This window comes from Vulpes vulpes, chromosome 14, assembly GCF_048418805.1.
Source record: "Vulpes vulpes isolate BD-2025 chromosome 14, VulVul3, whole genome shotgun sequence".
NCBI lineage: Eukaryota > Metazoa > Chordata > Mammalia > Carnivora > Canidae > Vulpes > Vulpes vulpes.
This window is the reverse complement of record NC_132793.1, coordinates 55,938,040-55,951,020: the sequence shown is the minus strand read 5'-3', so window position 1 is coordinate 55,951,020 and position 12,981 is coordinate 55,938,040. Positions and strand designations below refer to the sequence as shown.

At 33.9% G+C, this 12,981-nt stretch overlaps 1 protein-coding gene across 26 annotated transcripts in view; it reads left to right on the top strand.

The window, feature by feature from the left end:
- The window catches only part of PPIP5K2 (diphosphoinositol pentakisphosphate kinase 2), an 88,799-nt gene that overhangs the window by 39,032 nt on the left and 36,786 nt on the right, over positions 1-12,981 (top strand). For all 26 annotated transcript variants that reach the window (XR_011997010.1, XM_072736657.1, XM_025992831.2 and 23 more), the window contains exons 20-23: positions 4,375-4,502; positions 5,078-5,192; positions 10,236-10,343; positions 10,432-10,548. Coding sequence is in view for 25 of the 26 variants with exons in the window: in XM_072736657.1 (XP_072592758.1) it covers positions 4,375-4,502; positions 5,078-5,192; positions 10,236-10,343; positions 10,432-10,548 (468 nt within the window). In the remaining variant the exon portion in view is untranslated. The remainder of the gene's footprint in view (positions 1-4,374; positions 4,503-5,077; positions 5,193-10,235; positions 10,344-10,431; positions 10,549-12,981) is intronic.

Below are 12,981 nucleotides of genomic sequence, written 5' to 3'. Positions count from 1 at the left end.
TCAAGGTCCTAGGATCAAGCCCCACATCAGACTTCCTAGCAGGGAGTTTGCTTGTCTCCCACTCCTTCTGCCCCTCTCCGTAGGTGCATGTGCTCTCTCTTTCTCTCTCTCTGAAATAAATAAATCTAAAAAAGAGGGAGATGTAATTTTACAGAATAAAAAGTTTTATAAAGTAAGATATTTTAAGATTATCATCAAAGTGAACACACTTAATTCTGCATACTCAGTTTTAGCTGCAATGTATAGTCATTGAGTCAACACAGGTTTGATTATAACTCTGAAGTTAATTAAGTTGGACTCATCTTTGTTAATAAAATTCAAGATAGAATTTATTCAGATTCTTCTTATTAACTATTCTGAAAATAGTGGTTGCTGTTTTGTTTTTGTTTTGTTTTTTTAAGATTTTATGTATTCATTTGAGGGGGGTGGAGAGAGAGAGAGAGTGAGAGTGAGCATGAGCAGGGAAGGGGCAGAAGGAGAGGGAGAAGCAGACTCCCCACTGAGCAGGGACCCCAATGTGGGGCTCAATCCCCGGACCCTGAGATCATAACCTGAGCTGAAGGCAGAGGCTTAACCATCTGAGCCAACCAGGTGTCCCGGAATGGTTGCTATTAATTCTGCTAACCATATAATTAGTTTGTCTTGGAAGTACAAATAAGATCCAGGTGTTTTTCATTGTTTTGGATTGCTTTGACATTAGTCCAGGCTCAGTGCATGTTAGTTATATTCATTCTTTCAATGAAGATTATTTAAAGGTATGCTTTTTAGGTAAACTGTTAATATGACCGTCTTAAACATTTAGTGTGGCTGTATGTATTCTTCAGAGTAGATTTTCAGTATATCCTAACTTTCCACCTCAGTGGCTAAATACACAAATGATTTGTTACCATATAATCTTGTCTGTTTTGTTACATGAATTATTTAATCTCTTGTTTCTCAGTTCTGGATACTAAATGTTCTAGAATTGGGACTAAAAAGTTGGTTTCTAAGAGTTGGGCGTAAAAATATACTCAGGTGTTAATAGGGTTTTAGATGTTAATTTCTCCTATGTATCCTGTATGTATTTCAGGTTTATTGCTTATATCCCTGAAGAAATTTCTTACTATCTCCTTATAACTTAAATATTTATAATGAATTTTTAAAAGTAATATAATTAGAACAATCAGTAAAAATGATAATGAGTTGGGAAGATTTGAAACATCATTTATATCTTTTAAAGTAATTGTCATGCTCAACTGTTCTCAGTCTTTATTACAATAATTATCTTTGGATTCAGTTAATTTAGATCTCAACATTTTGAGAACTTACTTGAAGACATCTTCAGAATTTCTTGCTTGGCTAAATTATCTTTGAAATGTTAGGATATTTCAGACAACATTTTGTTCAAGCTTATAAGTATCAGTCTTATTTTTGGTAAATTCATAATTACATTTGAGTAAAGTTATAACTTTAAAAGTAAGAGATCTTTCCAATAAAAATTAATTAAAAAAAAAAAATAAAAGTAAGAGATCTTTTTACATGCTTTCCTGTATTTCTGAGAGTATAACTTAAGGAGAGGACAGCTTTAGGCTTAACTCCCTAACTTTTCTGTTTGTCGTTCCTTACTATGGCAAAAAGTTGGAATTTCTTCTTTTTTAACGGAGTGTTGAATTCAGTCCAGTAGATATTGTTTTGCTTTGTTACTTTAGCCTTCATAAATCCAGAACTGTGGATAAAATGCAGGCATTTTCAATCATTTAAACTAAAAATTATAAATGTATTTATGGTAATTATAATGATAGTGCAGTTTATAATGGGAAAAAATGAAAATTTTGCCTACTTAACTCTCAAGGAAATAAAGAATATTTCAAGCTTAGAGACTTGATGATTCTGTCAAATAATGTAAAATTTTGACTTGTTTAGAATATACTAATTTAGAATTAGAAAATATTATCTGTGCAAGAAAAATGGGTATATTCTCTGGTGTACTTCCAAGTGTTATGCCTCTAAAAATGTCTACTCTTACATTGAATTGATTAGTTCTTACATCTATACTATGTGAATTATATAATTCTAATCATAGTTAAGCTTAAATAGAACAGTGTTTATTATTTTATTTAACGGCTAAACTAATTTTAATTAATTACAGATACTTTTGCTATGATAGAATTAACTTTCCACTTTTTAACCAGTCTCAATTTTCATCAAATAAAGGTCATGGCTTACAAACAATACTTTAAAATAAACATGATGGGATGGTGGTAGATAGGAACTCAAGACTAAATCTCAAGACTAAATTTGGTACTGAGGTTCTCTTAACTGCAATCACAGTTATTTGTGGGTTATGAAATGCAGAGAAGAATGTTCATACTAGCATTTGCCACATAAAGTCCATCAATATTCTCATTAAATATAACCACATAATAAGCTTTCATATAGCTTCATGTGGTATTTTAATTAGTTCTGTTTATGGCAGAAATAGTGTAATTACATAGGAGAACTAGGATATCTAACAATTATTTGATACTAGTTGGTGTTGGCAGGTGAACAAAATATGTCAGTGTGTTAAAGGAAAAAAATTCCTTCATTACAAAATTTATATATCTTTGTGTAAAATTAGAAAATGTAGAAATAGCAACAAAAAAAAAAATCACTGATGTTACCAACTAGGGAAAAACATTTTAATACTTTAGAAAATTCTTAAAGGATTTTTCTTTTAAATTCATGAAGATAGAATTTTTCTCATACATGTAACAAATATATTCTTTGTAAAAATGAAACTGGGAAAAGCATACTATATTCTTTTACAAACTGATTTTTTTTTCCCTTCACTTAGCACCAAGAACTTCTTTCCATATCATTCAAGCTATATGTACTTCATTACTTCTACTGGCTAAATGGTTAAATAATTATTTGGTTAAATAATTTATATTTGAGAATCTGGATTCTTCATTTCTTTCACTCTTTTTACACATCTTTATATGTACTCAAGACTATTTCTGTAGCTCCAGAAATCTTTTACCAGTTTTCTTCCAGTTAAACAGTGTTTGAGAGTACCTGTTTCCTCGTTCCTTGCTGACAACACAAAAAAAATTTCGTCCGATGATTTTTTTTTTTTTAAGATTTTATTTATTCTTGAGAGACACAGAGAGATAGAGGGAGAGGCAGACACAGGCAGAGGGAGAAGCAGGTTCCATGCAAGGAGCCTGATGTGGAACTCGATCCCAGGTCTCCTGGGTCACGCCCTGGGCCGAAGGCAGGCACCAAACCACTGAGCCACCCGGGGATTCCCCTCTGATGATTTTTAATTCCAACATTTTTCTTTAATTTACACATATACAATTACATATATATCTTTCTTGCATACCCATTTCACAGTCATCTATGCTGGCAAGATTTTTGAAGCAACCAAGCTTTAGTTTAAGGTAAATGACTCCAAGAAGTCCTATTTTCATGGGCCTTCCATCTGTAATTAGTCAGTGTTTTCTTTATTCGACAGTTTTCAAATCTATTACCCGTATAGAGTTTTTGCTGTCTAGAAAGTACCTGATACTAGGAAGTAGCCTTTAAATTCAGGTATCCTAGAATGAATTTGAAGAAAGAGGGCATGCCTGTTTCCTCCCTCATCTCTACTCTCTCTTTTCTTTCTCTGTCACTCCCTCTCCATTTTCTGCTTTCTTTGCCTTTCTCCCTCTTTTTCTCTTTACCTATCACAGTTTTTTCTCTTTACATATCAGGTCATTTTCTAATCTACCTCTTTGAACTGTAATTTTTATTATAATTATTACTATGATTATGTTTTCTTAACATTCCATATTGTAATTCCTCATTGTAAAATTAATTAACTCATAATTATTATTAAAGTCATTAAATTTGATGAATTTCATTACATTTTTGCTCACCACTAGGTTAGTCTTTAAAAGTATTAGCCAAATTCTTTTAAATGATCTGTTAGCCTTCTTAATCTTTTACATTCAAATAAACAAAATCTCATTGTTTTATTTATATTTCTTTTCATAGGTTTATTGAATGTTTTCTTTGCTTTAGTGTTTATATCCTTAACCCATCTTTCTTTTAGTATTGTTTCTACATTTAAAACCTTAGGATTGAGTTGAAGTACTATCCATAAAGATTACATTCATCCATTCATCCTCCCCTCTTCAAAAACCACTTGCTTTTTTTTCAGTTCTACCAAAAAAATTTTCTAATTATACTTAATAGTTTTAGGATACTATACCTGTAGTTGCAAAAAATATAAACTAGGAATTTTGTAATGTTCATAAAAAGCTTTCTAAAGATATTTGTCTCTTACTAGAATGTTTTAATTTAGCAGTACATTTATTAGAGTGCTTTGTCATTATATCTTTTTTCTAATAACATGTATTTTCTGCTCAGGAATATGGTATAACTAAAGCTGAAAAACTGGAGATTGCCAAAGGCTACTGTACTCCTCTAGTTAGAAAAATTCGCTCAGACCTCCAGAGGACACAAGATGATGACACTGTAAATAAACTCCACCCTGTGTAAGAGACTGTACTGGTATTTAAATCTATAGGCGTCTGTTTTTTCGTATTTCAAACCTAATGTTCCTGTGAAGAAATCAGGAATGTTTCACTTAGTGCACTGTGGAAATAAGGATTACCTAGGTACTCCAACAGTTGACTTCCCACCAAGGTTCTTGAGGGCTCCCAACTTAGGAAAAACTGAGATGAACAGGGAAAGGGGATATATGTCCTCTTCACATGGGATTGTCAGTGTTTACCCTAGTCAACAGCATAAATATTGGTGAGTTTCTTTAGGGCTATGACCTTTGTCATTGCTATTAGAGGAGCCAAAATGACCCATTTACAGTGAACTTGGTTAGTATTAACTCCTTTTTGACTAATCTCAGAGGTCCCAATTAGTTCTAGTTAATCTTCATGTTAGAGGAATCTCTACTAAGATAACCAACCCCTCCATTGTGGTTGGAAGAGGGATAGATTTACATAGTACAGTCTTTCACTTCTAGTAAGATTAAATTTTATTTTTACCAAGTAATTTCAAAACTTAAGTTTTGACTAGATGGCCACGTTCTAACATTGTCTGCTGCTAACTTTAGGTATTCCAGAGGTGTTCTGTCTCCTGAACGTCATGTTCGTACCAGGCTATATTTTACCAGTGAAAGTCATGTACATTCTTTACTATCTATTCTTCGCTATGGTGCCTTATGCAATGTAAGTAGAAAAAGCTATTCCAATCTGCTTAACAAATATGGTTCTTTGAATTTGTAATGAAGTTTTTACTGTGCATTTTCACTAATTGACCATTTGCCATAATTTGTTCAGGGTCTACTATATACCAAGCACTGTGCTAGATGTTGGGGATAAAGACATGTTCTTTTCCCTTTAGAGAAGTTTAATTTAAGTAAACAATAACATAAAATATTTTAGGTGATGTTATAGGCTGGTGTTAATAAGATAAAGAGAAGCTGATGAATTTGAGTTATTTAGGGATAAGAAAGAACTTGGTGTTGGGTTGGATATTGTACCTCTCATATACTGTTAGAAATGAATCATACTACAGCTTGGCTTAAAACAATCACAGTTACTTGTATCTCTCACAGTTTAAAGGATTGACTGTGATATACTTAGACAGTTTCACTTTGGGTCTCTTATGAGGTAGTGGTTAAGACAGTGGCTGGGGCTTGAATCATCTCAAAGCTTTCCTGTCCTGTATGGTGCTTGATGCTGTACGTTGCCTAGAATTTCAGTTGGGGTTGTTGACCACAGTACCTACATCTGGCCTCTTCTTGTGACCTGCTTCCTCAAAACAGGGTAGCTAAGTTGTAAGATTGAGTTTCATAATGGAACAAGGTGCAGTGGCAAGATATTTTAATGACCTAACTTATGAAGTCACATGATATCACTTCTACTGAGCTATATTGATTGAGGCAGTAACAGAGTTTCATCCAGGTTCGAGGGATGGGGAAATTCATCTACATTACTACATGAGTAGAGTGTCGCTGTCACATTATAAGATGAGTACTTGGGAGTAGATACATTGTGGTGGCCATCTTTGGAAAACAGGATCCATCATATGTCTGCTGTCTATACAATCCATATTTCTCCCATATGCAAAATTCACTTAACCTCTTATCCAGTATTACTCCTCTTATTTTATTATATCATAAATTTGACATCCCAGGTTTCTTCATCTAAGTCAAGTCCAGATGTAGATGGGACTCCTTGGACATAACTCCTTGAATGTTCAAGAGCATTCAACCTTAATTCAGTGACATATGAACTGAAGAGAAAAATTATCTGTCCTTGAAATGCCCAACATACAGTGGTGGGTTAGACATCACTGCTGTAGGTGAACTTTTCAAAAGAGTTTGAAATAGAAGGGACACTGTAGTCACTAGCCTGTAGCAATTTTGAAATCTGCCTAGGTCTATGTTGCCCATTCTTTAATTGGGACTCTGTCATGCTGCCAGGCAGTAGTTTCCCATGGCTTATGTCTTCATAATTTGGGTTCTTGATTGCTTCATGGGTCATCCTTCCTTTAAAATAAAAAGTAGCTTTTGTTGGCAGTTGAGTAATTTTCTTCATCCTGCTTCCTGCTCAAAGAAGTTTGGGGTTCCAAAGGTCTGTTTATTTTTAGTTGAAGATGGTATAATTTAAAAAACAAAACAAAATGGAGTAATTTAGAATATATTGTATTAAACGCATCACACCCAAAGATCTCTTAAGGATAAGCCCTTTTCTACCGTGGGTTCCCTCTGTGGTTACTGAGGGATGACACTCAGCAATACTTATTGCTTAATACTGAGCATCTGAGAGAGCATACTCCTAAGGTCCTGAGAAGGTCTTTTGTTTCTTTGGAAGGTCTGTGAAGCACCTCATACCTTTATGAGGTCTTAGCAAGTGTTTTTATGATCACACCATGTTTTCATGGTAGAGTCTTGTGTTTCCTTCTTCCTGAAAGTCACTTTTTAATTATAGTATTGTTTGGTCCCCAAAATGTCTGAAAATGAGAAACAGTTTAATTTTTGGAGTCAGCAAGCTTCTTTATAATTGACAATTTTTCTGTAGCTTATCTCTGTCCTAGTTTATCACAGGCAATGAGAAGAATCTTGGTGACATGTTCAGTACTTTTCCTAGAAATCTCCAGAGCTAGTTCATTAGATACACTGACTACAGTCTAGTGTTTCTACACTTTATGCCACTACATAGCAAGAGTTGATTTTCCTGTAGCTTCCAGTAACATTTTTCTTACCTTTGTATAATCCCTTACCAACAACTTCCTCCAGCCTGTTAGGCTTTCACTAACATTGGTAATTCGGCAGATGATCCTACCATTCACTGATGAAAGTAACACTTGAGGGGGGAAGATCATATCTTAAGAAGGAAAGTAATAAGTTTGGTTTTAGCCAGCTTGAGTATGTTCGCATGTGAGAATAGAGGTTTAAGTTAAAAGTATAGAGTAAGGAAGCCAACACATTAATGACAGCTAAGGTGGTAGCTAGTAGTAAGATTCCCAGGAAGTTTGCATTTGAAATGATAAAATGACATCATAAGTATTGGCAACGGAAGTGATAATGTACAAAGAGACTTAGAGATTTTAATATCTTGTTTCTCAGTACACCCAAACCATAGATTACCTAGAATACAATGTCACTCTATTATATGTCAAAAATATATTTTCATCCATCTCTAAAATAGCAAAAAATAAGAATTTTCCTTCAAGTTTCTATGTATATATTGCTGAATACATCAGTACACATCTATTGACAAAGTAGTTCTTAAAAGAAAATTCAGTTTTATTTTTTTTAATAAAGGGCTGTTAGATGTATAATGGAGATTTGTTATGTCTCTTGATTCTTAATTTTATTATTAGCCTTGATGAATAGTTAATATTAAAGTTACCCGAGTTATTTCAATCCTCTGTTTTCATCAAATTTTCTAATTCATATGTTCTTCCCTCTACTTTTGGTTTCTTTTTTGTCCCATTAAGAAATGGCAAAGTGACATCCCTTGCATACATATGTGTATTAGTTGAGCTTTAGTAAGAGAAATCTTTTAAAAAAATGACAGCAACTCAAGAACTTCCATATCGAGACATAATGATGGAATTGTTTTGGGGGAGGATAACTACATCTCTTATGTGGTTCCTTTTTGGCTCTCTTACACTTACTTAGAAGGTGGAAAAACCATGGACGATGATTCCACAGAACAGGCCATAGTGAGCAGTGGATGAGTTGGCAACAGATAAGGTTGGGGAGCCAGTGCCTTGGGAATCCTAAGGGAATTGGGAAACCATTTTTAAGCAGGGAAATAAATGGCTTGGTGCTGTGTGGACAGCAGATAGGCTGGAGTAGATAAGAAAACAGGAAGCTCTCGCAGTGATCTAAAGGAAGATGATATAATTGGAATGGAGTAGTGGTAGTAGAACTAAAGCTTGTTAAGTATATATTACATTCAGCTGCATTTCTAAAACAGAAGCTGAACAACTTCATTCTTTGAAAACTCTGCTTCCACAATTTCAAAAAAAATTTATTTTTTTTACATTAGTATATGTAAAGTCTTTAATATCAACATGATGTCTCATTTTCTAACTTAAAAAATTTATTTGAACTGTAACTCATTGCAACTCATGTTATCTTTATAAGGCCCTGTAACTAATATAATAAAACCTTGTTCAGTCTCTCCCAGTTGAATTTTTTGATTTTTCAGTGTGAACAGGGTAAAATCTAGCTCTCCACAATAGATTTTCTTTTAAAGGTGTTTGTTAAGGAAACAAGATTATAAGTAAGATTTCAGAGAATATATTTAATAAGCCTTAATTTTTTTAAAAAAGCTTTTTATGGATTCTTGCATGTTAATTGTGTTTAGGAAGATGCTACTAAATATTATTTAATTTCATATGTTCATTAGAACAGACCTAGCAACACCTGTTTGACAGCACTGAATTTGATATTATTAGATGATGTTCATATAAATAATGTAGGATCACGAAGTCTAATACATCTTTTTACCTATTGAAATTTTTTGATATTTAAATCCATTATTTATAGTAATTCACATTTAGTGAAACTCAAATGCTATGCTAATATTATTTTAAGAAAACATGCACATACATCTTAGCACCTATCCCTCCCCCAAATACATAGGCAGACGGACACACACAAACACACACAGATGCAGTTTTTTCTCTGCAGTATTGCTTAGGTTAGGAGTAGCTACTTTGATGGCTTGGCATTAGAGCACTCAGAGGTGTGGCTAGCCATTTATTAAAATGATGCTAAGCACACACTGAAGAATACAAATTATATGATGTATATTTAACTCTACTCTTCCAGAAACTTCAAAAGGGGAATGCATTCTCAGAGATGGATAATGTCTAAATGTGAAAACATGCTGTTTTGGGTTTGTTTTTTTTTTAAATAAGTAATCAACATGTGTGTTAAATTTCATTTTATAAAGTAACACACATTTTGTACTGGAGTCCAAAATATCATATACTCTTACCGTATGCCCCAAAAAAATGTTGTATTCATTTATTTCCAAAGTTTATGACCTATGAAATGAAGAAAAGTTATCTGTGATGTAGACTCTGTTGACCATTGACTGTAGACTTTGAGTGAGTAGTTTTACCTTTTCAGATAGAATTTTCCACTTTGAATGCTTCTAGTACATGTTCTGTAGGATCCCTTTCAGTTCTGATGGAAATGATTTATGTTTAAAGACCAATGGTCATCTATACATGAAGGAGATGGTAAGATTGATAGAACCTACATATGCCACATCCTGCTGATTTAGATACCACTGCAGAATAATGAGGCATATTTACTGTATAATGTACATTGACTTATGAGAGTGGGAGTAGCTCTACTCTTAGAGAATAGTATTCAGTTTATAAAGCATGATTCCACAGTAGAGACTTTGGGACTTCAGGTTAACTAACTGTCTCTTACCCTCAGAATTCAATGACAGGTTTGTATTTCAAGAGATTTCTATATTTACTTTCTAAAAGCTATTCAAAAAGATACCATTAGACTTTCTAATACTGCTGGTAAAAGATTTTTAAGATAATTTACCTAAACATGAGTAGTTTACCAAGACTTACATATAATTGAGTCATTTTGACAGGTTGAACATGTATGTATTTACCTTATTTGTGTTGTGTCACTCAAGATTAAACAAACTACCATAATGAAAATAAGGTGACTTTCAAGTAAAGCGATATTAGAAAATGCTTACCATATACTTTTTGTTTAGGAATCAAAGGATGAACAGTGGAAACGAGCTATGGATTACTTAAATGTTGTCAATGAACTCAATTACATGACTCAGATTGTGATCATGCTTTATGAGGATCCTAATAAGGTAACGAGAGTTCTTGATTTGTGTGTTTTACCAGGGGTAATTAAATAGCCTGTAGCTTTTCATTTTGGAAATATTCTATATTTTTTAGGATCTCTCCTCAGAGGAACGTTTTCATGTTGAATTACATTTTAGTCCAGGAGCTAAAGGATGCGAAGAAGACAAAAATTTACCATCTGGCTATGGCTATAGACCAGCTTCAAGAGAGGTAATAAAGATGCAACTCTCATCTTCTAGATTTTCATAAGGTTCCTTTAAGAATTTCCTATTAATGTCCTTCAATTCTTGTCCCAACTACTAAGTAGCAAGATAATATAATTTCTTTATGTATGATTTGGGTGGACAACTTTGTTTGTTTGTTTGTTTGTTTGTTTAAAGAGAGAGAGAAGGCAAGAAAGCATGAGTAGGCAGGCCGGCAGAGGGAGAAGCAGGCTCCCCACTGAGCAGGGAGCCCAACATGGGGTCAATAGCAGGACCCTGGAATCATGACCTGAGCCAAAGGCAGATGCTTAAATGACTAAGCCATCCAGGCACCCTGAGCAGACAATATGCCTAAGCGTGCTAAAATTTTTTATTTTATTTAGATTTTTTCTATTTTTCAGGCCAGTATTTAGAATGCTTAACTATAGTTTTAGTTCTGGTTTTGGTTGTTGTATTACTTGAGGACTAGTGCGTGGTAAACACTATGCTAAATAAACACTTGGCAGAAATTCTTGTATTTTAATCCTCATAATAACCTTATAAAGTTAAATGCATAACTCAATTTAAAACTTTTTACTGTTATAATTCATATTGAAGAATCATAGATGTATAGCTTAATGATGTATTACAGAATGAACACAATTACAAAACAGCCAGCTAGGTTCTAGATAGAATAATATCATCATTCCAAAACACCCAGTCTTGCCCCTCCTATCACAACCTCTGTCTTCTCCCCAAAGATACCTACTATTGTGACCTTTAGCACCATCTTTTATTTTATTTTACTTTATTTTATTAATATTTTATTTATTTATTCATGAGAAACACAGAGAGAGGCAGAGATACAAGCAGAGAGAGAAGCAGGCTCCTCACAGGAGCCTGATGTGGAACTCGATCCCAGAAGTCCAGGATCACGCCCTAAGCCGAAGGCAGATGCTCAACAGCTGAGCCACCCAGGCTTTCCTAGTACCATATTTTAATTATGCCTATTGTTTGAACTTTTTATAAATGAAATCACAAAATACATGCTTTTGGGGGGATGTCAGGTGGGTTTAGCTTCTTTCTTTGATTATGTTTATGAGATTTATCCAGTCTGTTCTTCACTTTTGTTGTCATGTAGGATTACGTGGCAACAACAAATATAAATAAATACAGTGAAGTGTGCTCATCTGTTTCACTCTAATCATTTATTTCCAGTTCAAGCTATGAAGATGAGTGCTTTTATGAACATTTTTGTAAAAGTCTTTTGGTGAACGTGTATACACATTTCTTTTGGATATACATTAGAGAGTAAAATTACTAGGTCATAGAGTATGCATATGTTCAAGTTTAGAAAATACAATCAAATAGTTTTCTAACGATACAGCCATATCTTTGTCAGCACTTGGTATGATCATTATGGGGCTATTTTGAGGGATTTTGTTGTAGTTTAAATTTACATTATCCTCATGACCAGTAAGGATTAGCAATTTTCATGTTTATTGGCCATGTGGATGTGCTTTTTTATGAAGTGCTCCTGGCTTGAACCAATATGGTGTTGAGTAGAAGTGTTGACACTAAACACTTAATTCTCAGGGCACCTGGGAGCTCAGTCAGTTAAGCATCCGATTGTTGATTTGGTCTCAGGTCATGATCTCAGTGTCATGAAATCCAGCCTAAGTTTGTCTCTGGGCTGGGTGTGAAGGCTACTCTCTGACCTTCTCTGTCCCCTCCAAAAAAAAGTAAACACTTCTTCATTCTCAAACTAAAGCAAAATATTCCAAAGAGAACTTTTTGGGGGATTTCGGTTGAGATTACATAAATTTTGCAGATCAGTTTTGAGGGAGATAACACTTAACAATAGTAGATCCATTATTCTAAGGACTCAATTTATCTCTGAATTTATTTAGCTTTTTTGTATCTTTTTGATAAAATTAAGGGTTTGTATGTCTTGTATCTTTATCACATTAATTCCTAGTTCTTTATGTTTTTATGCTATCATAAAGGATTTATTTAAATTTCATTTTCTGTGGCTCAGTGATCGGGCGCCTGCTTTCGACTCAGATCATGATCCCGGGATCCAGGATTGAGTCCCACAGTCAGGCTCCCTGCAGGGAGCCTGCTTCTCCCTCTGCCTGTGTCTCTGCCTCTCTCTCTCTCTCTCAGTCTGTGTCTCGCATGAGTAAATAAATCTTTAAAAAATATATGAATTTCATTCTGTTTCTTATTGTATTGAATTTTAACTCATTTTTGTGTGAAGATTTTATAACTAATGACCTTACTAACATGCTGTTACTCATTCTAGTAATTTATCCATAGAGTCATTTGGATTTTCTGCAGATATGATCATACCTATGAATGATGACAAATGGTATTGAGTAGAATTAGTAATGGTGGGCTCAGTAATATTTCAATGATTCATTAACTGTGATGATTCTGTCAAGATTTTAGATATCCTTTA